A 25,884-nucleotide genomic window follows, 5' to 3' on the forward strand; every position below is an offset into this window, starting at 1 on the left:
TTCCACATGCTGCAGAACAGCTAAGCCCATGTGCCCCAACTACTGAGCCCCTGCTTTATAGACTGAGAGCCACAACTCCTGAGCCCAAGTGCGGCAACTCCTGAAGCCCTAGTGCCTAGAGCCCGTGCTCTGAAGCAAGAGAAGCCTCCACAGTGAGAAGCCTGAGCACCACGAGGAACAGCAGCCCACACGTGCTGCAACTAGAGAAAGCCCATGCAAAGCATCAAAGACCCAGTGCACCCCAAAATAAAAAACACATAAAATTACTTTAAAAACTGTACTGTGCCTTTTACGTGTGTATTCAGTTGCTGAGTCATGCCTGACTCTTTACAGCCCCATGGACTGTAGCCCACTAGGCTCCTCTATCCATGGGATTTCCCAGGCAAGAATTGTGGGGTGGGTTGCCATTTTCTACTCTAGGACGTCTTCCCCACCTGGGATCAATTGCTCGTCTTGCATTTCCTGCATTGGCTGGCAGATTCTTTACCACTGAGCCACCTGGGAAGCCTGTGCCTTTTAACCCCCTTGTCTAATTCAGTGCTTGAGAGATGTACTGAGTCACCTCATCTTGGTTTTTCTCCCTGGGGATACATCGATACAGTGTCTGCCACCCATTAAACTCCTTCATTCAGTGTGCAAGAACTGTCATCAAATCTCAAAAGTGCTCTCAGCAACGTGTGCTGCCTCTAATCCCCCAACAAAGATGGCAACAAAAGAAAGTGTGAGACCCTCTGTCTAGGAACAGAACAGCTGCCTGCGGGGAGCTCTCCATGGTCCTGGGAGTCTCCTTGTGCACTGGGGGTCTGACTCAAGACACGCAGCGATTACTGCCCGCCTTCTTTCCTCTTCACAGCATCTTGACTTCACTTTCCTCACCATCCAGACTCCCCTGTCCACTTCTGTATTCTTTTCTTGTTTAACGAAAATATAAAAGAACACATAAAACCACAAAGTAAAATATAGCCACCCAGCATGAGTATTAATACTTGAAAAATAGATGTGATGTATTTGCTTTAGATGTTTAAAACAAAGAAGAAAAAGTACCCATTCTGGAACACTGAAGTCTTCTCGATTCCCGGCTGAGTTCCAGTCTCTCTTGTCTTTGAAGATCAGACATCTTGCTCACAGTCAAGGACTTCTGGGTGTCCAATCCGTGTTTATACTTCTATTGCCCACTGTTCTCCACAGATACACTGCTCTGTGTTTCCCTCTCAACTTGAAACTCCGTATCACTCTCTGGTGGTTGTTTTCCCCTTGCTTCCTCCCTTCACCAGAAAGCTAACCCCGGCTTCCTGTCTAGTCCGAGTTCCCCTAGTTTCAAATGTACAATCAAATGTGGGGCCTCCTACATGGTGCTGTGTTGCCCTGTTCTTGGTCTTCAGTTATATTTTCTAGGACAACCTTGATGTAACCTTCTACCTCTTCTATCAAATTCTCATTTTCTGAGTTACTAGATTCACTGTTCTCCAATAATTTCATTTTCACATATTGTCTTGTGAGTGTAATAATATATTTTTTAAGCTTGAGATGTAAGGGACATACAATGAACTGCATATACTTAGAGTGTATAATTTGATGCATCCAGCTGTGGACTCTTCACACAATCAACCCCAAAGATTCCCTTATGCCCTTTTGTAAGATTCCATCCCCTGCCTGCATTCCCAGGCAAATGTCTATCTGCACACATTGAAGTTGGCACTCATTAACTGGCTTCTTTCAGCAAGCAAAATGATTCTGAGATATATTCATGCTGTTGTGGAGATTCATACTGTATTCCTTTTTAGTACAGGGTAGTATTCCATTGTATGGCCACACAACAATATGTCTAAACCATTCATCTGTTGGTGGACAATTGCATTGTTTCTAGTTTTTGGTATTATAAATAAAACTGCTGTGAACATTGATGTAAAAGTTTTTGTATAGATATTTATTTATTTTTTTTATTTCTTGAGTAAATGCCTAGGAGTGAACTGTTTGAATCATGCATGAAGCATATGTTTAACTTTTTAACAAGCTGTCACAGTGCTTCCCAAGGTGGTTAGATCGTCCCCCATTCCCACTAGCAGTTTGTGAGGGTTCCTGGGCCTCCGCCTGCTTGCCAAGCTTTGGTTGGTCATCCTTTTTAATTTCAGATATTCCAAGAGGTGGGTAGTGGTATCTCATTGCGGCTTGACTGGTGTTTTCCTAGTGACGGAAGAGGGTAAACATCTTTGCATGTGCGTTTTGCCATTTGTACATATTCTTTGGGGAAGTGGCCATTCGAACCTTCTGCCCATTAAAAAATATTTAAAATATTATTGAGATTTGAGAGGTCTTGACATATCTGGATATAAAACGTCCATCAGATGTGGTTTGTCAGCCTCCATCAGCCACCCACCCCTTCACGGCGCTGAGTCACATTTCAGTGCACGATAACCGTCCCACACATGTCCACTCATCTATGCACGCTGAGTTGCCCAGATGTCACAATTAAAAAAAAACAAAACCAAATAAAAAACATTTCCCTTTTGTTTCTGCAATGAGGTTTTTCTCCAGAGCTGTTTGCTTTTCATGACAGGGACTTTTCTAAGTATCTGGTGATTCTTGGTCATCAGTTCACACCTTTAAAAAAGGACCAGAAAAGCAGAGCAGGAGCTGTCACTAACGGGCAATACCACCCCGTGCAGGTTCCCACGCAGCCCGAGGCAGAAGGTGACAACCACCACGCTACATACGATGGTTCATGAAGACTCAAACGTGGAGGCCTTTTTTCCTAGCATGCAAGCATCTATTTGCTCTCGCTCTCCCTGGAGAGGCCTCCCAGCCCTGCCCCCACCATGCTTCTCCCCTGGGGATGGCACAGAGCTGATTTCTGGGCTTTGCGTCCTCTTTACGAGGAGCGGGGGGAGCAGGCACTGTTACCCGTTCTATGCAGTTGGCCCTCCACCCTCCCATCAGCTCTGGCATTTAGGGATGACCACCATCACAGCCCCAGGTGGCACAAGTGGTAAAGAACACACCTGCCAAGGCAGGAGATGTGGGAGAAGTGGTCTCGATCCCTAGGTCAGAAAGATCCCTTGGAGGTGGGCATGGCAACCCACTCCAGTGTTCTTGCCTGGAGAATCCCCATGGACAGAGGAGCCTGGCGGGTTACCGTCCACGGGGTCTCAAAGAGTCAGACACGACTGAAGTGACTGAGCACGCGTGCATATCACAGCACCTCTACTCGATTCTACCTGTCTCCACTCCCACACGTGCTGTGGATATGCTGCAATGACTCAGTCTCATTCTCCTGATGGGGCCAACCCCAATCCTTAAACTCCTTCACAGGGACTGTAATGGGGGTCAAAATGCGGCAGAGCGAAGTAAAAGCATATGTTCAGCTTATCATATTTAACTGGGAACTTCTAAGTGTACTCCTAAAAATATAAAACCATTCCTTGGACGCTTAGTGCTCAGTCGTGCCCAGCTCTCTGTGACCCTTTGGATTGTACCCCGCCAGGCTCCTTTGTCCATGGAACTTTCTAGGCAAGAATATCAGAGTGGGTTGCCATTTCCTCCTCCAGGGGATCTTCTTGACCCAGGGATCGAACCTGAATCTCCTGTGTTTCCTGCAATGCATGTGGATTCTCTACCTGCTGAGACACCAGGGAAGCCCCAAACCATTCCTAAGGATGCTTTAAAAAAAAAAGAAAGAACTCTCCTTTCCAGATCCCTATAGAAAGTAAACAAAAGAAGCTGCAAACAAGCAATAAAAGCATAAACTATGATAAAAGAACATTTCAGTGTAAAAGAACATTTCAGTTAGTAAAAGAATTTGAGCTTTAAGTGGCAAAGTCCATTTGTTAGGTTGGTAAAGGTAACTGAAACAAAAGATTTTTAAAACTTGGAATGAGGAGACAGGCAAAGAAATGCCAGATGAACTTATCAACAAAAAGAGCTTTGTGGCCATCTTTTTATCAGAGCAGAGTTAAGGCACAGAGAAGGCAATGGCAACCCACTCCAGTACTCTTGCCTGGAAAATCCCAGGGATGGAGGAGCCTGGTAGGCTGCAGTCTATGGGGTTACGAAGAGTCGGACATGACTGAGTGACTTCACTTTCACTGTTTACTTTCATGCATTGAAGAAGGAAATGGCAGCCCACTCCAGTGTTCTTGCCTGGAGAATCCCAGGGATGGGGGAGCCTGGTGGGCTGCCGTCTATGGGGTCGCACAGAGTCGGACATGACTGAAGCGACTTAGCAGCAGCAGCAGCAGAATTAAGGCAAAAAGCAGTAAGCAGGTAGATTATCTTATACTGATAGCAGGTACAGATTATAGAGTGGAAAACTATGAAAAACAACAGCATCAAAACACAAAGCAAGAACTGTTTGAAGTAAAATGAAAACGTGATCTGGAAGAAAAGGTTGCAGAGAATGCTAACAGTATAAATACTGTATCTGAATTAACCACAGAGCAAATGGCACCAATGTTTAAAATGATGTTGTATTTTATAAAAAAAGGTTTGAGGCTACAAAGGAAAACTCAGATTCCTCAAAGGAGAAATTGCACAGATAATAATCTCCAGTACACCCACACATGGGAAAAGAACAAAAAAAAAGTTTAAATAAAATTCCCCCAAACGGTTGAAAAGTAAAAAGCACCACTGCAAGCAAAAAGACTGGTTTTCTAAAAGCATTTAGATCAAGGCTTCTGTGATAGTCCAGTGGTGAAGAATCCGCCTTGCAAAGTGGGGGCCACTGGGTTCGATCCTGGCCCGGGAAGACTCCACACGCGTGCCTCACGGCTCCTGAGGCCGGAGCTCCGTGCTCCCGAACAAGAGAGGCCACCGTAATGAGAAGCCTGAGCACTGAAGCTCAGGAAAGACCGCATGCTGCAACCAGAGACACAGCACAACCAAGAATAGATAAATACATAAAAAGCTAGAGTAAAACAGACAAAAAAAGATAAGCATTGAGAGCAACCAGTGAAGAGCTGCAAGATCAGAATGTCCACGTGAACCTAGTCTTAGCCTGTCATCTCCTCTACACCGGCTGGGAGATCCTTGTCTTCCTTTCTCATCTGTGCGAAGTGAATTTGAAAATCTAACTGGAGTTATACAGAGTGAAGTAAGCCAGAAAGAAAAACACCAATACAGTATACTAACGCATATATATGGAATTTAGAAAGACGGTAACGATGACCCTGTGTATGAGACAGCAAAAGAGACACTGATGTATGGAACAGTGTTTTGGACTCTGTGGGAGAGGGAGAGGGTGGGATGATTTGGGAGAATGGCATTGAAACATGTATATCGTATATGAAATGAGTCGCCAGTCCAGGTTCGATGCACGATTCTGGATGCTTGGGGCTGGTGCACTGGGACGACCCAGAGGGATGGTACAGAGAGGCAGGTGGGAGGGGGGTTCAGGATGGGGAGCACGTGTACACCCGTGGTGGATTCATGTTGATGTATGGCAAAACCAATACAATATTATAAAGTTAAAAAATACAATAAAATAAATATATTAAAAAAAAAGAAAATCTTAGTAAACAGAAAATGAACAGAAACAGCAAAGACATGATCCCAATGGCTAAAGCAGAAAACAGAACAATAACCACACAAGAAAATAAAAGTGATCAAAATAATAATTCTGAGTTAGGAGTTCCTGTTAAGATTATGCAAAAATCATAGCAATCACCTCTATGATTTAATCCTCCTTTTGAATTTGTTGCTAATATAAGCAGCAGACAACACCAGTACCAACAGCTTCAAATACTGCAAAACAAGAGCTAACTAGCTAACTAGCTAACTAGGTATCTGAGAATGGTATGTTGCGAAGCTGGAGAACCTGAGATTAATGACAACAAAAAGCTGGAATTCTTAAAATACTCTTAGCAGCATGGTTGGATGAGATTGAGCAAACACCAGGAGACAGTGAAGGACAGGGAAGTTTGCAGTGCTGCCATCTTACGGGGTCACCAAGAGTCCAGCATGACTTAGTAACTAAACTAAAAAGCATGGCTGGATGTGACAAATACAGAAGCATCAGTGTGTGGGTGTGTATGCTCAGTCACGTTCAACTCTCTGTGACCCCACAGACTATATAGCTCGCCTGGCTCCTCAGTCCATGAGCTTCTCTAGACATGAATACTGGAGTGGGTAGCCATTCCTTTCTCCACAGCATCTTCCCGATCCAGGGACTGAAGCTGAGTCTCCTGTGTCTCCTGCATTAGCAGGTGGATTCTTTATTACTGTGAATACCTTTCATTCATCCTGGTTCTAAAATGTATTTGGGGACATAGTCTCATTCACAAGAAAGAATAAAATATCTAAAAATAACCCTAGCAGAAATGCATAAAATTTATATAAATAATGTTACACAGCTCTATCACGAGACAAAAAATATTTGGCACTCTGAAATGTAAGGGCTTAACTGGTGGCTCAGACTGTCAAGAATCTGCCTGCAATGCAGGAGACTGGAGTTCGATTCCTGGGTCGGGAAGATCCCCTGGAGAAGGAAATGGCAACCCACTCTAGTATTCTTGCCTGGAGAATCCCATGGACGGAGGAGCGTGGCAGGCTACAGTCCATAGTGTCACAAAGAGTCGGACACGACCGAGCGACTAACACACACACACACACGTGAAATGCTAATATGAGTGGGAAGGAGACTGCAGGGCTGAAACTCACGTTTACCGTCTGAACTTCTAGTGTGAAGAATTGTCCACACAGAAGAGTAACAAAATGACTGAGCCTTCAATGTAATTTTATTAATCTCCTTTATTTTTATATTGAACACAATAACGAACTGTCATAACGTGCTACGTTAGTGTCTAGCAATTGGAAGACAGGCAGACGAAGCAGACTGAGATCTCTTCCTGTGTCAGACACAGTGCGTGCCAGTGAGGCAGGGACTGCGCGTCAGATCCCCACTGAACTCCAAATTCTGGATCACAAAAAAGGAGCACCAACAGACGCAGAATCCCCAGTGGGCCTCTCTGACTCCCAGACAAGCCTCTTCTTGGCCAGGTACGCCTTCCAGGACCCAGGGCCCAAATCAGTTAAGGCTTGCTCAGATTTCTGAGTTTTCCAGACGACACTCTAAGTATTTACTGTTTCATAGTTTCAAGTTGTTATTCAGTCAGAAAAAGGTTCAAAGTTTATTTGATCATAAAGTTTCCCTGCAGGAACATTCCAGTTTTAGTTAAAATGAAGCACAGAGTTTATCTGATCATAAAAGTTCCCTGCAAAAGCATTCCAGTTTTAGTTAAAATGAAGGACAACCACATCAGGAAAAGCTTTTCGAAAACCCTAAGAGACTGTAACAAACCGCTAATACCAAGAATACAGTTTCTACATGAAAACTCATGCGGAGGGAGCCCCTGCTTGGGAAGGTGAACCAGGAGAAGGGGAGAGGGGGGCTGATCCGATGGGGGTGCCCAGGGGCCCAGAGAGCAGGGGCCAGAGGGCGTGCTCCCTGCCAGGAGGCGGCAGCTGAAGAATGCATAAGACACCACATAGTGCGTCTTGGAGTCCCCCCGTCACTCAGCATGGTCAGCAATCATAAGCGAACAGGAACTCTTTCCACTCACCCCTGTTCCAGTTCCCAGCTCTGCAAATGCAGAAGCAACAGAGGAGAGGAGGGGGTCTTCACCGTGTTCATTACATTTTCGCGGCAGAGACTCAACAGCCTTCCAAAGGGGAGGCTCCTTTGACATATCTGGCAATACTTAGTCAATGTTATTACTGCCATTGATCTCTGTAGAGTTAGGAGCATCGAGAATAAGAAATTCTGCTTCAAGTTGCAGGTGTGCAATCTTGAAAAGTACTTAAAAAAAAAAAAGTGCCTGAAAAAATTCTAGTTCTCCCTCAAAGGAGGAAGGAAAGCCATCCCAGGCCAGCAGCGCCTGGTGAAGGACATGATGGGAGGGCTGGCTGGGGCACCTTCATGCCCTCAGCCCAGGGACACCAGAAGTCCTCCTGCGGGGGATACAGCGGCTTGTTCCTGAAGAATGCCCCTGGCCCCCTGCCTCCCAGTGAGGTCACCTGGTGGACCAGGCTGGAGCAGGTGCCAGAGGCCTTTGGTAGCAGCCTCCACTGGGCCTCTCCAGGCCCAACTTCTCTGCCCGCCCAGCACCCAATTGTGAGAGGCTGTGGGTACACCGTGGGTACCCAGAACTGTCTGATCTGGCGGGATGAGGGACATGAAGATAGAACATACCTCTGGTGGGGGGAGGCGGATGTCACCTTTGACCTTAAACTCATGCTGCAGAGGTTGTGTAAGGGCTACAGAAATGTTTCAGTTCATGGAAAGTGAAAGTGAAAAGTGAAAGTATCAGTCGCTCAGTCGCGTCCGACTCTCTGCGACCCGATGGACTGTAGCCCTCCAGGCTCCTCTGTCCATGGGATTCTCCAGCCAAGAATATTGGAGTGGGTTGCCATGCCCTTGGCCAGGGGATGTTCCCCACCCACGGACGGAACCCAGGTCTCCTGCACTGCAGGCGGATTCTTTCCCATTTGAGCCACCAAGCCCCACTCCATGGAAGCAGACCCCAAATCAGAGGAGTTCAGATTCCTGACCTGGTTGGTGGCCAGCGTCATACTTTAGCCTGTGATTTCAGTTTGATTAGACTGTTATTAGGCAGCTTACACATTTGCTAGGGGAAAAAAATCCTAGAGCAAATCTTAAAACAGTGAAGTACCAGAAAAATTACAGAGACATCAGTTCATTTACATGGTCCCAAGAGAAACATCACTGAAAAGCTTCAAGTCAAAGATAATTCCACTGACGACAAACTTAAACCAAAAATGGAATCATGATTTTTCTGAATTTTGGATAATCTTCAAATTTCTCATGGTACCACCTGAAACAAGACAAAAAAATACGTTAAAAAAGTTACTTTTCTCGCTAAAACATTTGACAGATGCTAACAAAATGGACAATAGTCTCCTTATAAAGGGATCCTGACCTTTTCAAAAGTACTAATAAAACAGTAGAAATGAACACAGCATTGATAAAGAAACAGACTCTAATCAAAAAAGAGTAATAAAAATTCTGGCATCTCAGGTACACAGCTTGACTTTGTCAGTATCATGAATATCTATCCACATCTGATGGTACAGCATGATTCGAGCAGACGTGACACCTATAATTCACCTTTATACTGGCAAGGAAAGTTATAGGCATGTGATAAACACACGGATCAGGATACTGGAGGGCTACCTTAGCAGACCATAGAAGCAGACAGACTGGGGGAGGGGAGGGGAACCGAGCAGGTGTGTCCTGACTATGGTTTGGTGACTCTGAGAATTTTCTCCAGTCCTCGGAGGAGAACTAGGGCCCAGGGTCTGTGGCAAGAGCACACAGCTCTGGGCCGGGCAACTCTCCAAACAAATCTAGGAATATGCAACAGGGGTCATTCATAATGTGGCCCTGCACTCAAACAGGCATTTTCAGTTTTGACTATAAATGAAGTCAACCAAGGCACACTCACTCATTGTGGAAAGGGTTGCAGCTAAGTGGATGGAGTAAAGATGAAAAAACAATCGGACAAAATGGAGAAATAGAGGGAAAAAGGGAGCTTCCTGGAGCACAATGAAGGTTAAACAGACTGAAAACAATGATGGAAAATGATTAGCTATTATTTTCAGAGATGGCAGAAATATATGAAATATACCTGTTATAAAGATGGCAGAAATATATGAAGACAACAACCAGAAAGTGAGTCAGTAAAACCCTGTTGATTTTAGATTCTTGGATGAAGCATCCCCTCCCCTGACACGTGTGTGTGTGCATGCTCAGTCATCTCCGACTCTTTGTGCCTCTGTGGACTGTAGCCCGCCAGGCTCCTCTGTCCATGGGATTTCCCAGGCAGGAATACTGGAGTGGGTTGCCATTTCCTTCTCTAAGGGATCTTCCCAACCCAGGGATCAAATCCACATCTCTTGCATCTCCTGCATTGGCAGGTGGACTGTTTACCACTTGAGCCCCCTGGGAGACCATAGCAACCATGGACTTCCAGATCAGTGATGGTGTCTGAGACAAGAAGGATTAGAGGCCATGGTGACCGTGGACTTTTCCAGATCAGCGATGTGCCTGGAGACAAGAGGGGTTACACACAGCAGTGGAGCCGAGTACGTGCACCATCCACGTGTTGACTCATGTTGGCCTGTGCTACAGTTTGAATGTGAACCCTGCAGAGTCATGTTAAAAACCTAAGGACCAAGGTGATGATCGTATAAGGATGTGAGGCCTTCGGGGGGTGATGAGGGTGGAGCCTCAAGAGTGGAGTCAGTGCCCTGATTAAAGAGGCCCCAGAGCCCCTCCCTCTTCCCGCCTTATGAGTTTACAGCGAGTAGGCACCATCTGCGACCCAGCCGAGGGCCTCCCCCAGAACTGGCCCTGCTGGTGGCATCCAGATCTCAGATTTGCTGCCTCTAGAACTGGGAGAAACAGATGTCCCTTGTTTATAAGGCCCTGGTTTATGGCATGTTTGTTACAGCAGCCTGAATGGACTAAGACATCCTGCTCGGGATCCAGGACACGAACCAGCTGGTTCCTAAGAGCCTCCCATGGCTCAGCAGGGCAGACACCAGGCCAGGAGGGCAGGAGGTGAGTCCCTCTCCTGACCCTGCCCGGGGAATGGGGACAGCGGCCTCGGAAGGGCAAGAGTGAAGGCGAGCGGCAGTCCAAAGTCAACAAGGACAGCCTCACCTGCATAGCCCTCGGGACAGCTCCAAGCACTGTGTGGCCCAGGAAGCTGTTCTACTTTGTTCAACCACTGAGACCTCAAATCCACCTCAAGAAAAGACTTCAAAGCAGAGGTTACCAAACTTTTTGGCACTAGAGGCTGGTTTCGTGGAAGACGGTTTGTCCAAAGACCAGGTCAGGGGAATGGTTTCAGGATGCTTCAAGCACATTATATACATTGTGTACTTTATTTTCTTTTATTATTCTTTTATTATTCCATCAGTGCCACCTCACATCACCAGGCATCAGATCCCAGAGGCTGGAGCCCTGCTTACAAGGAGTCTTCCAGTAGTCCAATGCTTAACACTCTGTGCTTCCGCTGCAGGGGGCACGGGTTTGACCCCTGGTCAGAGAATTGAGATCCACTAAGATCACTCATGCTGTACAGCATACACACACACACACACATATATACACATACACATTTTATACATGTGTTTTCTTGTTCAGTCGCTCAGTTGTGTCTGATTCTTTGTGATCCCATGCATGGCAGCATACCAGGCTTCCCTGGCCTTCACTACCTCCCGGCGTCTGCTCAACTCATATCCATTGAGTCGGTGATGCCATGCAACCATCTCATTCTCAATCACCCCCTTTACTCTTGCCCTTAATCTTTCCTAGTATCAGGGTCTTTTCCAAAGAGTTGGCTCTTTGCCTCAGGAGGCCAAATATTGGAGCTGCAGCTTCATCATCAGTCCTCCCAGTGAATATTCAGGACTGACTTCCTTTAGCGTGGACTGGTTGGATCTCCTTGCAGTCCAAGGGACTCTCAAGAGTCTTCTCCAACACCACAGTTCAAAAGCATCCATTCTTCAGTGCTTAGCCTTCTTTATGGTCTAACTCTCACATCCAGTTCATGACTACTGGAAAAATCACAGCTTTGACTACACAGACCTCTGTCAGCAAAGTGATATTTCTGCTTTTAATACACTGTCCAGGTTTGTCATAGCTTTCCTTCCAAGGAACAACGGTCTTTGAATTTCATGGCTGCAGTCTCACTGTCCACAGTGATTTTGGAGCTCAAGAAAATAAAGTCTGTCACTGCTTCCACTTTCCCCCTTCTATTTGCCATGAACTGGTGGAACAGGCTGCCACAATCTTAGTTTTCTGAATGTTGAGTTTTAACCCAGCTTTTTCACTCTCCTCTTTCACCCTCATCAAGACGCTCTTTAGTTCCTCTTCACTTCCTTCCATTAGAATGGTAACATCTGCCTATCTGAGGCTGTTGATATTTCTCCCACAAGATGATTCCAGCTTGTGATTCATCCAGCCATAGACACTTTTAAAAGGACAAGCAGCATATTTCTATTACTTTTCTCGTTCATTTTTCTACCCCTAGAATCAAAGTTTATGTGACACTAAGCAGGGCTGGATATCACTTCTTTGTCTTGAATTTATTACTGTCGAGGCTGAACTGACGTCTCACTGCCTTTCTGCTGAATGCGGAATAACCCTGTAAGCGTTTGTGTGTCTGTGTGTTTCTAGCTCATGAAAAGCTTCGTGTTCCCAATCTCTCTTCCAGAAGCATTCCTCTGCCAAGGACGGGTCACTGATGGGTGAGTAAACACTTTCCAAGTGTAAACAAATCACAGATCTTTATCGAAGTCTTACAAAATACACTGTTGTTCCAAGAATCTAATTTTTTTTTTAATGTATTTTCGAAGACGTTAGATATTTTTAGTCTAAAGAGATGATAATAAATGGTTTCAGCCAGGCCTGTGGAAAGCATGGATCTTTCTGGTTCTGGGCAAAATGTTTCGTAGGCCTGAGGTGGCAGGGAACAACCAGCAGAGGAGAAAACCGAGCGTCTCAGACTCCCTGCCTGTGCTCACGGCCCCGTGGACACTGCATCCCAGAAGGGCTGGTGTGTCAGCTTCCCAGGGCTGCTGCGACACACAGCCACAAACCTGGGGCCTGAAATGACAGCACGTCTGTTCTCACCGCCTGGCAGCCAGAAGCCCACCATCTGGGCGCGGGCAGGAGCACGCTCCCTCCCCGGCCCCGGGGGACAGTCCGTCCTGCCTCTCCCAGCTCCTGGCTGCCTCTGGGTGCCCCGGTCCGGGACGGCATCGCTGCATTCTCGGCCTCCAGGTTCCCTCTGTGTCTGTCTGCTGCTGGCCATCTTCTCTCTGTGTGTCTGTCTGTGTTCAGGTTTCCCTTCTTCATAAGGACACCAGTCCTTGGGCCCCACTCCAGCGCCACCTCAGCCGAACCAGCCCCATCCGCACAGACTCCACTCCCAGGGTCAGGACACAATCCGACACACGCCAAACACCCAGCATCGCTGTGGCATCAGGGGGACTGTCCCGATGCTGAGCCAGTCTGGGAGCTCTCCAGTCGCAGGACACGTGACTTCCAACTTGCCCGAGGCTTTGTTCCCCGAGCCTCAGTTTCCCACCTGTTAGACTGGGCAGATGGCCTTCAAGATCACCTCATCTTTAACACCCATTGTTTTTTATGTTGATGGTCCAATGCATCACAGGCCTTTTCGGGGATCTGATAAAGGCCGAGGCCCCACACTCTGGAAAATGATGTGAAATGATGTGATTTCGGGGCACGGTAACCTAGAGCCCATTGGGGACCCCAGGCCCGGGTGGTGGGGCACACCTATGGGACGGGACTCTTGCCAGGGCACGATGCCGACTCTTCCAACTACTGCTGCCTGGTCAGCATCCCCCACTGTCATGGGCGAGTCCACAGCAGACCCTGAATCCCCTGCCAGACATTGAACTTGACCATGGAGCCCAGCCATGGCATATCAAAGATGCCACAACAGGGCAAAGCAAACAAGGATGCTGACACATGCCTGATGATTACAGCTAGGCATTTCTTCAGACATTTGTGCTTTTCTGTTTTAATGTAGCTAGAAGTGTTAGTCACTCAGTCGTGTCTGACTCTTTGTGACCCCATAGACTGTAGCCTGCCACGATTCTCTGTTTGTGGAATTCTCCAGGCGAGAATACTGGAGTGGGCTGCCACTTCCTCCTCCAGGGGATCTTCCAGACCCAGGGATCAAGGCCGGCTTTCTCGAATTGCAGGCAGATTCTGTAATGTATGAACCACCAGGAGAGCCCTTTTGTCTAGCTAACGCCTGGTATAAACTGGGATTTGACAAATTAGTATGAATGCTTCTAAAATCTAACCTGAGGATTGCTCTGCGGAGATCAGAGAACAAATTAAAAATGCCGAACATGTTTTTGAACATACTTGTGATGTTGCTGAGCCCTGGTGAACAGGACGCAGAAGGTGAACACAGCGAAAGCCCAGCCCTGAATGGACCAGCTGGCGAGGGCATAGCCGCACCACTCCACGACTTCTCCGAAGTAGTTGGCTGCAGATATGTATTCAAACAAGCCCCCTAGGAGAAAACAGCCAGCAGCACGTTTACTAAAAAACAATGCCTAACGAAACCTTGACTGAAGAGAGACCTGTGGATACCTGCAGGGACAACATAAAAACCAACTCTGGAAAAATATGACCTTTACAGAACTTGTATCGATGAGACACCTCCAATAAGACCAGCTTTACTATTTCATACTACAACTTCTGGTAGTACCTGCATGCCCGTATCAACATTCACCTGTTTATCTGACTATAAAAATGCTATGGCTTTAACATACTTCAGTATGTTGCTTCAGTAGCTAACGAGTCAAGCTGACAAAACTTAAACAGGGCTGGGGAGCACAGACTAACAGTGTTAGTCTGGTTAAGAGGGACTTCTAGGAACCCCTGGACAAAAAAGGGAAGGAAATACTAATTTTCAAGGGCAGATTCACTTGTGTATTCACTCATCAAGTCTTCCCAGATGCATCAAGTCTACACGACAGGCCAGACCTTCTTCTAAGGATGTGGGATGCTCCATGGATGAGACCGCTTGCTCCACATCTGGGCTATTACGCCCCAGGGAGGGTTCGGGGGACTCAAGGGGCAGAGCAGGGTGAGGGGGCTGGGAGTGGGGCTGGGCTGGAAGGAGCTCGGGCCAGAGACCACAGTGGCACACTGCAAGGACAACCCCAGGGCCATAGCTTAAGCAATTTGAGGCTCATGGGGTTTTCTGGTTATTTGTTCCACTGTTATTTCTGTACGGTTTCCAGGAAGATAACACAAGGATTCCAGCCTGAGTGCTACCATTTGTGCTGTTCACTGCTGCTCTTTGAGTTTTTAGCTTTACCAACTGATTAAAAAAATTTTTTTAGAAGCTCTGTTGTTTTTTTAACTTCTATATCTATTTAGTTCTTTTTATAGTATGCTACTCCTTTACTCATACTTTCAATCCCTTTATGGTTTAAATATTTAAGTTTTAAATATGAAAGTTTATAACCTGTACCTGAATTCTAAGCTCTGAGATCGCTCACATCAATGACGCCCTTGCTCATGGGGATCTGTTCCTCATGGGCTCTGCAACCTCTGACTGTGGCAATTCTCCCGCGGTATAGGGTCTGCTGGGCTCTCGAGGCCTGCGTGGAAGGCAGGTTCTCTGGGAATCTAGGTTTGCCTCGATCGTGGGTGTGAGCCCACCACCCCCAGGATCACAAGGATCCTAATTCGTGGCTGGACGGTTTCTCAGATCAGGCAAGTGGCACGTATTTGGGCTACAAGCCAGCCTGAGGGACAGCGGGTAGTCACCGATTCAACCAAGATGCACTCGGGGCTTTAGCCCTCACTTAGATTTTGCCCTCTGATGATCACGTCTGCTCTTGATACCATACTGATGCATTTACAAATTTTACTCAACATATTAAAGTGTTTTGGAAAGAGGGTCACTCAAGGTATCAGTTCTAATCTATGGCAAGAAAGGAAGTGATGGACACCCCTCGTAGACCATAAATTCTCACTCATACGCTCTTTCCAAACACAGATATAACTAGAATTTCCTTTTTGCTTTCATTAGTCAGAACTGGTTCTTCTATCACTTTAATAAAACAACGATCAGTCACTGCTCCTACGGGTAGTAGCGGCACACCGGAAACCTGCAGCGACGAGCAGCGTGCTTCAGCTACGAGCTCCGGCAAAACCAAAGCAGCGCGGCGTCACGCCACGAGATCGTGGAACGCGTGCTAAGTCGCTTCAGTCGCGCCCGACTCTTTGCAGCCTGATGGACCGTAGCCCACCAGGCTGCTCTGTCCATGGAATTCTCCAGGCAGTCAATTTTAGAATAAATTCCCCATTTTCAGTACATACCTCTTGGTATTTTATAGCCAGTTTCCCCTGGTTTCCTGAGGTTCCTCAGGACATGATCTGAGTGGATGTTAATCAGCATGCCTATCAACCACAAGGCAGAACCTAAACACGATAAAACATACAAGGGTATTACGGTAACTAAGCCACAGAATTCACAAGCCCAAGTGTGAATGAACAGTATCATTGTAATCCCTCACAATATCATTAGAGGCATAACATCCAAGCCTTGACCAATAGTAAAAATCATGGAAATAAATACTGTGCTTTATTTAGAAAGATGACTTATAGGTGTTGTGAGATAGGGCTTTGTGCTTCTAAAAACACTACTGAATTACCCAATTTATTTAAAATAGCTTTATCTGATGGTCACAATCTATGTTTTTAGGATGACTGGGATGACTAGAAATATGACTGAAGCACAAGCCTCTTTTCTAGGAAAAGGTATTGTCATCGTGGGTCGGCCCACAGAGTTGTCATCGTCCGTGGATTGGCCCACCAAGTTTATGTGACGCCACAGACTCTGTCTGAAGCACGGCACCACCCCCCCGCCATGGGCAGACGTGGGGCAGGGAGTCCCTAGCGTGTGCTTTACCAGGGCGGACTGCACTCAGGCTGTTGAGGGGGTGGTTCCCAGAAGCTGAGAGCTGGTCCTCATTTCTCTATAATTTTATGTAACGATTTAATGTAGATCCACACCCCTCCCCTACTCATTTCCTGCTCGCTCATCATTTGGCATTCGTGGGTCTGTTCGTGTCCTCAACTCTCAACAAAACTGTCAATTGCCAGCTGCCTGGCTCTGGGTAGATATTCCTGATATATCTATATCAGTCCTGATATATCTGAACGCTTTCTCTCCCATTCTTAAATGACTTCAGAGGTTTTTTATCAGTTAAAAGTTTGCATTGTTTCTCAATGACATATGCTCTCATTTTCAATTCTTCCTATTCAATCGTGGAGAAGTTAAGAAGTCTATATATAATTTCCTGAATGTCTTAAACTTTAGACCAGCTTCAGAGGGTTTGCAGGGGACAAGGCCTACCTGCAGAACTACTTCAAATGACACTTAAATGCACAGGCCAAAGAATTCTTTTGTTTTATTGCTGTTCATCAACAATTTTCAAACAATCCATCCCAGAAGCAATTCCCATGAGAACCTCAAGTAGGAGTAGGCTTAGCTGCTCAACTGTCTCTGACTCTTTGCTGACCCACGGACTGCAGCCCACAGGCTCCTTGGTCCACGGGATTCCCGAGGCACAACTACTGGAGTGGGAAGCCATGCCCTTCTCCAGGGGACTTCTTGCCTCCAGGGACTGAACCCAGGTCTCCTGAACTGCAGGCAGTGTCTTCACCATCCAAGCCACCCAAATAAACATTGAAAACTGTTATCTTTTAGTTAAAAAAGAAAAACATTCCCTTTCTCTGTCCTTGGTTGCCTACTCGTAGGGGCTGGTGAAGCCACTGCTCTGCTGTGACTCGGGCAAGGTCTGGGGCCGCCTGATTCACCCCCTGACCTTTCCTCCCTCAGGTGACGAGGACCTAACTTCGGCCCTTCTCGGAACCTCAGAAGGCAGAGGCGTGGGTGCAATTCCTGGCAATGGGCCAAGCCTGTTGTTTCCTTCTTCCTTCTGACAACTGGGGCAGAAGAAAATCAGATAGAGAGCAGGTAAATCAAGACCGTGTTTGGGGGCAGGGAGCAAATACAACAGCTCAGTCTGGTATTCCGTGGAGGCACAGATTGTGGAGCTGGCGTGGGTGTGTGCTAGGTCGCTCAGTCATGTCCAGCTCTGCGACCCTGTGGACTGTAGCCCACCAGGCTCCCCTGTCCATGGAGTTTCCCAGGCAAGAACACTGGAGTGCGTTGCCAGGCCCTCCTCTGGGGGATCCTCCCTTCCCTGGGATTGAGCCAGCGTCCCTTACGTCTCCTCCGCTGGCAGGCGGGGTCTGTACCACTAGTGCCATCTGGGAGTTTAAACGTTAAGTTTCCTCTATTATGACCAATTCATAGATGTGGAGCGAAAAAAAAAGGAGAAATGGAGGGTCACTTTATTTTTTAATTTGTTTCTGGCTGTGCTAGGCCCTCACTCCTGCACGTGGCTTTCCCTGGTCGTGAGGAGCGGGGGCGACTCTCTAGGTACGGTGCTCCGGCTCCTCACTGTAATGGCTTCTCCTGGTGCAGACCACGGTCTCTAGGACACACCAGCTTAGCTCGTCTCAGGCAAGTGAAATCTCCCCAGATTAGGGATCAAACTTATGTCCCCTGCACTGGACCACCAGGGAAGTCCTAAGGTTACTTTATATAGTTTAAAGGGCTTTAGGGCAATTTGAAAAGTTGATGGACTCTTAGAAGCTACCCGTGTGCGTGTGTGTGTGCTCAGTGGCTCCGTTGTGTCCAACTTATTGCAACTCCCTGAATGGGACTCTTTCCCCTCCCCTCCCCGCCAGGCTCCTCTCTCCATGGAATTTTCCAGGCAAGAATACTGGAGCAGGTAGCCATTCCCCCCTCCAGGGAATCTTCCTGACCCTGGGATGGAACCCGGGTCTCCTGCATTGTGGGAAGATTCATTACTGTCTGAGCCACCACCAGGGAAGCCTGGAAAATGTGCTACTTTATATTAACTGATAAAAATAAAAAAAATTTTCAAAAACCTCATAAACCTCGGAGTTTAAAGTCTAACTGCCTCGCTGAAGATGACCGACTTTCTCTCGCTTTCCAGAAGAAACTGTAGGAGGTTTGATGACAGTCTTAGATTACAGGGCCCGTTAGTGCCCAAGTGGCCTCAGTCTCAGTGCCTTGCTCAGTCTGCTGCAGCTTGTTGCTATTTTTAGGTCACCTTAAGAACAGGTATCTGTGCTTTCGGCGCTTGAGTGGGTGAGAGAGCACGGCGCCTGCGTCACGGGGACAGCCTGACCCTCCATCCCACCAGCGCTCAGCCCCCTGGCCTAGGTCAAGGGGCCTTCACAGACTCTCTGTTCTCTCAAGACGCGTGTGCTTTCTAACTGGACCCTACCAGAAGGTGAACACCGAGCTGAAGGTCACAGGGACGGGAGGCGTCACTGAGGACACTCACCTGTTAGAAACCGGGGGTCGCTGAGCCAGTCGTCCGCGTACACTGCGTACTGACTCAGGTACCTGCTCTGCAGGTAGCCGTTATAGGTGCAGAAGATGAACGCCAATAGGAAGGCATACAGCGGCATGGGCTTCCCTCCTCGGATCAGAAATGGGAAAACCAAGCTCCTTCAGAGACAAGAAATGTATATTTTTTAAAGCAACAATGATAAAGAATCTAATGTCAGCAATTCTCCTTTAATGTCTTAAACTTTTTTTTTTCTTTTTAAGCATGAAGATTTTCTTTATTTTTTTCTTGCAGCAACGATTAGATATTTCCTCAACTGGCTCTTGGGCTTCCATGGTGGCTCAGACGGTGAAGAATCTACCTGCAATGCAGGAGACCAGGGTTCGATCCCTGGGTTGGGAAGATCCCCTGGAGGAGCAACCCACTCCAGTACTCTTGCCTGGAGAATCCCATGGACAGAGGAGCCTGGCAGGCTACAATCCATGGGATCGCAAACAGTGGGACATGACTGAGCGCCTTTCACTTACTGGCTATTCTATTACTATTATCTCTAATTGTCCCAGATGTCTTGCAGAGTTTTCCAACTAGAGGAGCTCAGCACCGAATTACAGGTGTGCCAGAGCGGTGCTGCCTAAGCCCTCCAGCTGATCGGGGCAGGATCTGGGGAGGCCAGAGCTCCGGAACAGCTATGTCTTCCCAGGGAGCCTTCTTGTCAAATTATATGTGTCATGTACCTTGTGTGCTATAATGAGAAACAGATTGAGAAGCTCTGCTTTAAGTGCCTTGGATTTTTAATCTTGATTTTTATATAAAAGTCATTCTTAGGAATACTTGCACAGATGTACTATATCTGTTGAAAGCAGAATTTCTAGTTAAAGAATTAACTGTGTTTCAATAATGTACACCACTGTGCAAAAGTTCAGGGTTCTAGTTATACAGAGTGTGAAACAGATGCACGGAATGAGAGAGAACGGAAGGTCCCATCCTCCTGACACCAGTGACTCAGTCTGGTCCAAGGTGTTTGAATTTGAGGGCCACCGTTACTTTATCTGTCACCATGGCGATGGCTGTCATCTCCCTAGTGCCCACCATGGGCAAGGCCTCCCAGCTCCCTGCACACAGTCACTGTCACCACACTTGACAGAGGACACGGTTAAGACTCAGAGTGCTCCAGTCATCTGCTTAAGGTCATGGGCTAGTGAGTGGCTGAGTTTAAGTACACTTTGGCCACCTGATACGAAGAGCTGACTCACTGGAAAAGATTGTGATGCTGGGAAAGATTGAGGGCAGGAGGAGAAGGGGAGGATGAGATGGTTGGATGGTATCACTGACTCAGTGGACATGAGTCTGAGCAAGCTCAGGGAGATAGTGAAGGACAGGGAAGCCTGGCGTGCTGCAGTCCATGGGGTCATAAAGAGTCAGACGTGACTTAATGACTGAACAACAGTGTTAGGGTTGCTCAGTCCCGTCTGACTCTTTGTGATCCCATGGGCTGCAGCCCGCCAGGCTCCTCTGTCCGTGGGATTCTCCAGGCAGGCATGCTGGAGTGGGTTGCCATTTCCTTCTCCATGGGATCTTCCCGACGCAGGGGTGGAGCCTGGGTCTCCTGCACTGCAGTGGATTCTGTGCTCTCTGGTTGTACTGCCTTGGTTTTGGACACTGTTGCTTAGCTGCTCAGTTGTGTCCGAGTCTTTGCAACCCCGTGGACTGCAGCCCACCAGGCTCTTCTGTCCATAGCATTCCCAGATAAGAATGCTGGAGTGGGTTGCCATTTCCTTCTCCAGGGGATCTTCCCTTCCCAGGGATCGAACCCTTGTCTCCTGTGCCTCCTGCATTCGCAAGAGGATTCTTTACCACTGCGCCACCTGGGAAGCCCTTAGTGTACATCAGTAGAAGTTTAAAGACAGAAATTAAAAGGACAAGAAGCTAGAAATATAGGAAAAAAACAAGATGTAAAACTTTATGTTGTGTGTGAATTTTCTCTTTAAAATCAATGCGTCATATATTTAAAAGGGGGTCATCACTACATAGCCTATAGCCCTTAAGACGATAATAAGAAACGATTTCAACAGCTTTATGCCAACAAATTTGACAACACGGATGAAGCAGACAAAATTCTTAAAAGACAAAGGTGACCAAAACTGACCAAAGAAGAAAGTGACAACTTTAATCCCTCTATCAAGGAAAAAGAATTCAGATGCAAGGAATTCTAGAAAAGCCAAAACTAGAGCCAGGGGAAGGGATCAGCAGCAAAGAAGCACAAAGGGCACATATGGGGATGCGACGTCCTATACCTCTGGGTTGTGGTGATGACCACACAACCGGATCCAGTCACCAAAACTGATCAAATGGAAGTTGATTTATGTAAATGACAGCTTAAAACGGGAAAATGTGCACACTTAGAGTTTCCGTTTTGGCCCTCTGCTCCAGGGTAAAAACACAAACGACTGTTAACAGTCAGAGCACAATAACAGTACTGCGAAGTCACATCCTCAAGGCATTCTCTCCCCAACAGTTTCACTCAGCATCTCGGGAGAGCTTTCCCAGGAATCACAAGCAGGTTCTCATCTTGTTCAGCCGCTTCCCCCAGAGACCTTGTGTAAGTTTAGGGCAAAGCACGAGCTGGACGGGAAGCATCCATCAGGCGATGACACCACGAGTGGGGCAGCTATTTGCCTGGAAACCACAGTGCTGACAGCTCAGCCGCTCTTTGTGACCCCACAGACGGCAGCACGCCAGGCCTCCCTGTCCGTCACCAACTCCCACAGTTTACTCAAACTCATGTCCACTGAGTCGGTGATGCCATCCAACCATCTGGTCCTCTGTCGCCCCCTTCACAAGCCCCTCAAAAAGAACAGGGAGGGACTTTCCTGGTGGCCCAGTGATAACAACTCCACGTTTCCAACGCAGGGGGGTGCAGGTTCGCTCCCTGGGTGGGTAGTAAGAATCCACACACTGTGTCCCAAGGTACATGTGTGCTCAACTGTATCCAACTCTTTTTGACGCTCTCTGCAGGCTCCTCTGTCCATGGAATTCTCCAGGCAAGAAGGCTGGAGCGGGCTGCCATTTCCTCCTCAGGGAATCTTCCCATCCCAGGGCTCAAACCCACATCTCCTGCATTTGCAGGCAGATTCTTTACTGCTGAGCCGCGGGGGCAGTCCACGTGCTGTGTGGTACACAGAAAGAAGAGCCATTCCCTCTGCGTCGGGGAACCGTGGCTCCTACCTGGGCTGACGCTGGTGCAAGTTGACTGGCACTGGGACGCAGGCGAATGCAAACAGCGACACTGCAAGACCAGGGCTGGGTCTTGACTGGGGGTCCCGGCACAGGCTCCCTCAGAAACAGGCAGGGGTTCTGAGGGGTCGCGACCGGGCACCGTTGCCATGGCGCCTTTCTGCTCCTTCCGGATTCTCAGCCAGGGCAGAGGGCCCTGTGTTAGAGCCAGAGGAAGCGGCTGATGACAAGACAGACCGGTTCTCAGCCTGTCCCCGAGGGCCCAGACTTGAGAAGCACCAGGAATAAGCGATCTCATTCCCCAAGTCAGCTCAGGGGATTCCCGAGCCTTGGGAAAGCAGGAAGGGGACTGTATGGTGAGAAAGTTGGGGAAAACAAACTTCTCGGGAAGCTACGGTCTCAAGGAATTTTCCAGGAAAGAAACTGCAGGACCAACTGAGAAAATACTAGAATTCCAAGTTTGGAGAAACATGGAGGGAAGAAAAGTGAGCAGGAAATAAGACTGGTGGGGGATGCAGGGGGTGTGGGCTGGGTTTAGATACATGCCCGCAGAAATGCAGAGTGCTCAGGTCCTGAGAGTCTGGGATGGCTGACCTGAGCAGAATCCACGCAGAGTTCAACACGGGCTAACAGGGATGCACGATCCGAAGTGGAGGAAAAAAACCCAGGAAGCTCAGAGTAGAAAAACCAGGTCCTAAAAAGTGGTTGAGAAGGAAATGGCAACCGACTCCAGTGTTCTTGCCTGGAGAATTTCAGGGATGGCGGAGCCTGCTGGGCCGCCGTCTATGGGGTCACACAGAGTCAGACACGACTGAAGCGACTTAGCAGCGGCAGCAAAAGATGGCTGAAGGGGCCTTCCCTGGAAGTCCAATTGTTAAGACTTCACCTTCCACTGCAGGGGGCATGGGTTCAATCCCTGGGTAGGGGACTAAAATCTTGCATGCGGCGTGGTCAGGCCAAAAAAAGAAAAAAAAACTACAGCTGAAGGCAAATTTCTAGGTTAGTCGCCACACATCTCTAGGTTATAGACGTATGCAGTGCTGAAGGGCCAAGTCTGAGGAAACGCTGCGGAGGTGAAGACCTCTGTAACTCTGTAACCTGAAGATTTCTCCCCTCTGGTTTCCAATTCTGCATGGGCAAACACTGGCTGTGTGTGTGTTAGCTCTCAGTTGTGTCTGACTCTTTCCGGTCCCATGGACTACAGCCACCAGGCTCCTCTGTCCATGGGATTCTCCAGGCAAGAATACTAGAGTAGGTGGCTATTTCCTTCTCCAGGGGATCTCCCCGATCCAGGGATCGAACCCTGGTCTCCTGCATTGGAGGCGGACGCTTTACCGTCTGAGCTACCGGCGGGCACGCCGTAAAGGTGGAGCCCAGAGCTGCTTCATTTTGCCTTCCTGACCGTTCTCCTGGGTCACTGACGTTCTGTGACACCAGCGTGAGTGTGGATCAGGTGTCGGCAAACACAGCCGCCGGGCCGAGTCCAGACCTCCACCCGCTGTCTACAGCCTGGGAGCTAAGAACGCTTTTTACATTTGTAAATAGTGTGTGTGTTGGGTGGGCGGCGGGGGGCGGGGGGGAATCAAAAGGCTATTCCATGACACATGAAAATCGTACAAAATTCAGATTTCAGTGTCCGTAAAAAAAGCTGTCCTGGAAGGCGGCCACGGGCCTCTGTTAACGTCTCGCCTGGAGGGAGTTCGGGGGCGCGACAGGCCATGCGTGTGGCGATCTCATCTCTTTGCACAGGGCTCGCTGAGCTCGGTGTTCTGTCACGTGGTGCCGGGGTCTGCAAGCCCGCCCACCGCGTCAGAACGAGGAATGCTGTTGGGCAATTCGCGCTTTGACGCTAAGTGGAGCGCGGGCTGTTTTGTTACAGCGTGCACGTGCGTGCTCAGCTGTGTCCGACTCTGTGCGACCCCACGGACTGTGTAGCCCCGCCAGGCTTCTCTGGCCGTGGGATTCTCCAGGCGAGAATACTGGAGTGGGCTGCCATGACCTCCTCCAATACATGAAAGTGAAAAGGGAAAGTGAAGTCATGTCCGAGTCTTCGTGATCCCATGGACTGCAGCCTACCAGGCTCCTCCGTCCATGGGATTTCCCAGGCAAGAGTGCTGGAGTGGGGCGCCATCGCCTTCTCCACAGCGGTGCCTTTAGATTCTCATAATAGCTTGAGCCCTACTGTGCTTGAATCATCCCGGTCTGCCAAGAAACCGTCCTTCATGGAACTGCTCCATGATGCTGAAAAGGCTGGGGTAGGCTGCTGCATACAGTCTGTGGGGAACAACTAAAGGTGAGGCTCCTTCCAAAGAAGTTGAGCAACCGACTGGCTCAGTGCAGTGCAATCTGTGCGGGAATCTGTAACTCACGGTGGTAAAAATGTGTGCGATAGACAAGGTACAAATTTACAAAGCTTGTGAAAATTGAAGGCCTTTAAGCCATTTCTTATACCAGCTTCCCTGGTGGCTCAGACAGTAAAGAATCTGCCTGCAATGTGGGAGACCCGGATTTGATCCCTGGCTTGGGAAGATCCTCTGAAGAAGTGACTGACAACCCACTCCAGTATTCCTGCCTGGAGAATTCCATGGACGGAGGAGCCTGGTGGGCTACAGTCCATGGGGTTGCAAAGAGTTGGACACAGTTGGGCAACTAACATTTTCACTTTCTTATGCCACCAATTTGTTGTTGTTATTGTTGTTTAGTCACTAAGTCATGTCTGACTGTTTGTGGCCCCATGGACTGCAGCCTGCCAGGCTCCTCTGTCCTTGGGATTTCCCAGGCAAGAGTACTGGAGTGGGTGGCCATTTCCTTCTCCAGAGGACCTTCCCCACCCAGGGATTGATCCCTCACCTGCATTGCTAGTGGATTCTTTACCACTGAGCCTCCAGGGAAGCCACGAGTTAAATTTTATTCCCCAGCAACAACAAAAAAGAATCCCATTCTTCTCATTACACCTCTATTACCAAAACTGCATTGAGGTGTTATTATATTTTGAATTCTCTCGACACAATTTCTGTGAACGTCTGTTTCCTCTTCAGTTACCAATTCCGACACCCAGGATCTTCCTTTGCCCTTTGGGCCAGAAAGCTGGGCAGACACACTTGGCCCTTTCCAGGGAAGTTCATAGTCCTTAGTCCAGATCACAACAGCAGATCTAATCTGGACATGTTAACTGGGTTTTCTTAGAAAGCAACTCTTGCCTGTGGCCCCAGCACTTGGCTTTCGGACAGCCACTGCAGTCTGGGGCTGGCCGGTGGCCGGTGGAGACTGCACACACCTGTCCTGTTCCCCGGACGGCCTGGAAGGGTGCCCTGACCTCTGTGCCTGTGGGAGCCGGTCACAAACGACCTGGGGAGGGGATTTCTCTCTCTTTGGTCTCACGTGAGATGTCACGAAAGGGGCCAGGACTGGAGACAGGGCCTTAGGCTGACAGTCTCTTCTGTTGCTCTCTGTCCTTGGAGGGCTCAGCAGGGACCCTGATGTCCACAAAACCAGGAGGTTGGAACAAACTGTCCCAAGCAATGCCACCCAGGCCCACAGACCTCCAGCAGGGAGCTGAGATTGTCCTCCCCACCCTCTCCTTCCCCAGAGGCTGAGAACGACCCCGGGACTGGCCGGCCTGGCTCACAGGCCGAGGCCCGGGTCTTCAGCATCTGGACACTCAGATGCGACACGCCTTCCAGA

At 48.3% G+C, this 25,884-nt stretch overlaps 1 protein-coding gene across 2 annotated transcripts in view; it reads right to left on the reverse strand.

The window, feature by feature from the left end:
* Positions 1–6,723: 6,723 nt before the first annotated feature.
* The window catches only part of SRD5A1 (steroid 5 alpha-reductase 1), a 37,402-nt gene continuing 18,241 nt past the window's right edge, over positions 6,724–25,884 (reverse strand). For both annotated transcript variants that reach the window (XM_059878788.1, NM_001099137.1), the window contains 4 exon segments: positions 18,961–19,127; positions 15,893–15,994; positions 13,919–14,069; positions 6,724–8,825 (listed from right to left, as the gene is read on the reverse strand). In XM_059878788.1, the coding sequence (XP_059734771.1) occupies positions 8,759–8,825; positions 13,919–14,069; positions 15,893–15,994; positions 18,961–19,127 (487 nt within the window). In that variant the 3' untranslated portion in view covers positions 6,724–8,758.

The sequence above is a fragment of the Bos taurus genome, chromosome 20, assembly GCF_002263795.3.
Source record: "Bos taurus isolate L1 Dominette 01449 registration number 42190680 breed Hereford chromosome 20, ARS-UCD2.0, whole genome shotgun sequence".
In the NCBI taxonomy this organism is placed as follows: domain Eukaryota; kingdom Metazoa; phylum Chordata; class Mammalia; order Artiodactyla; family Bovidae; genus Bos; species Bos taurus.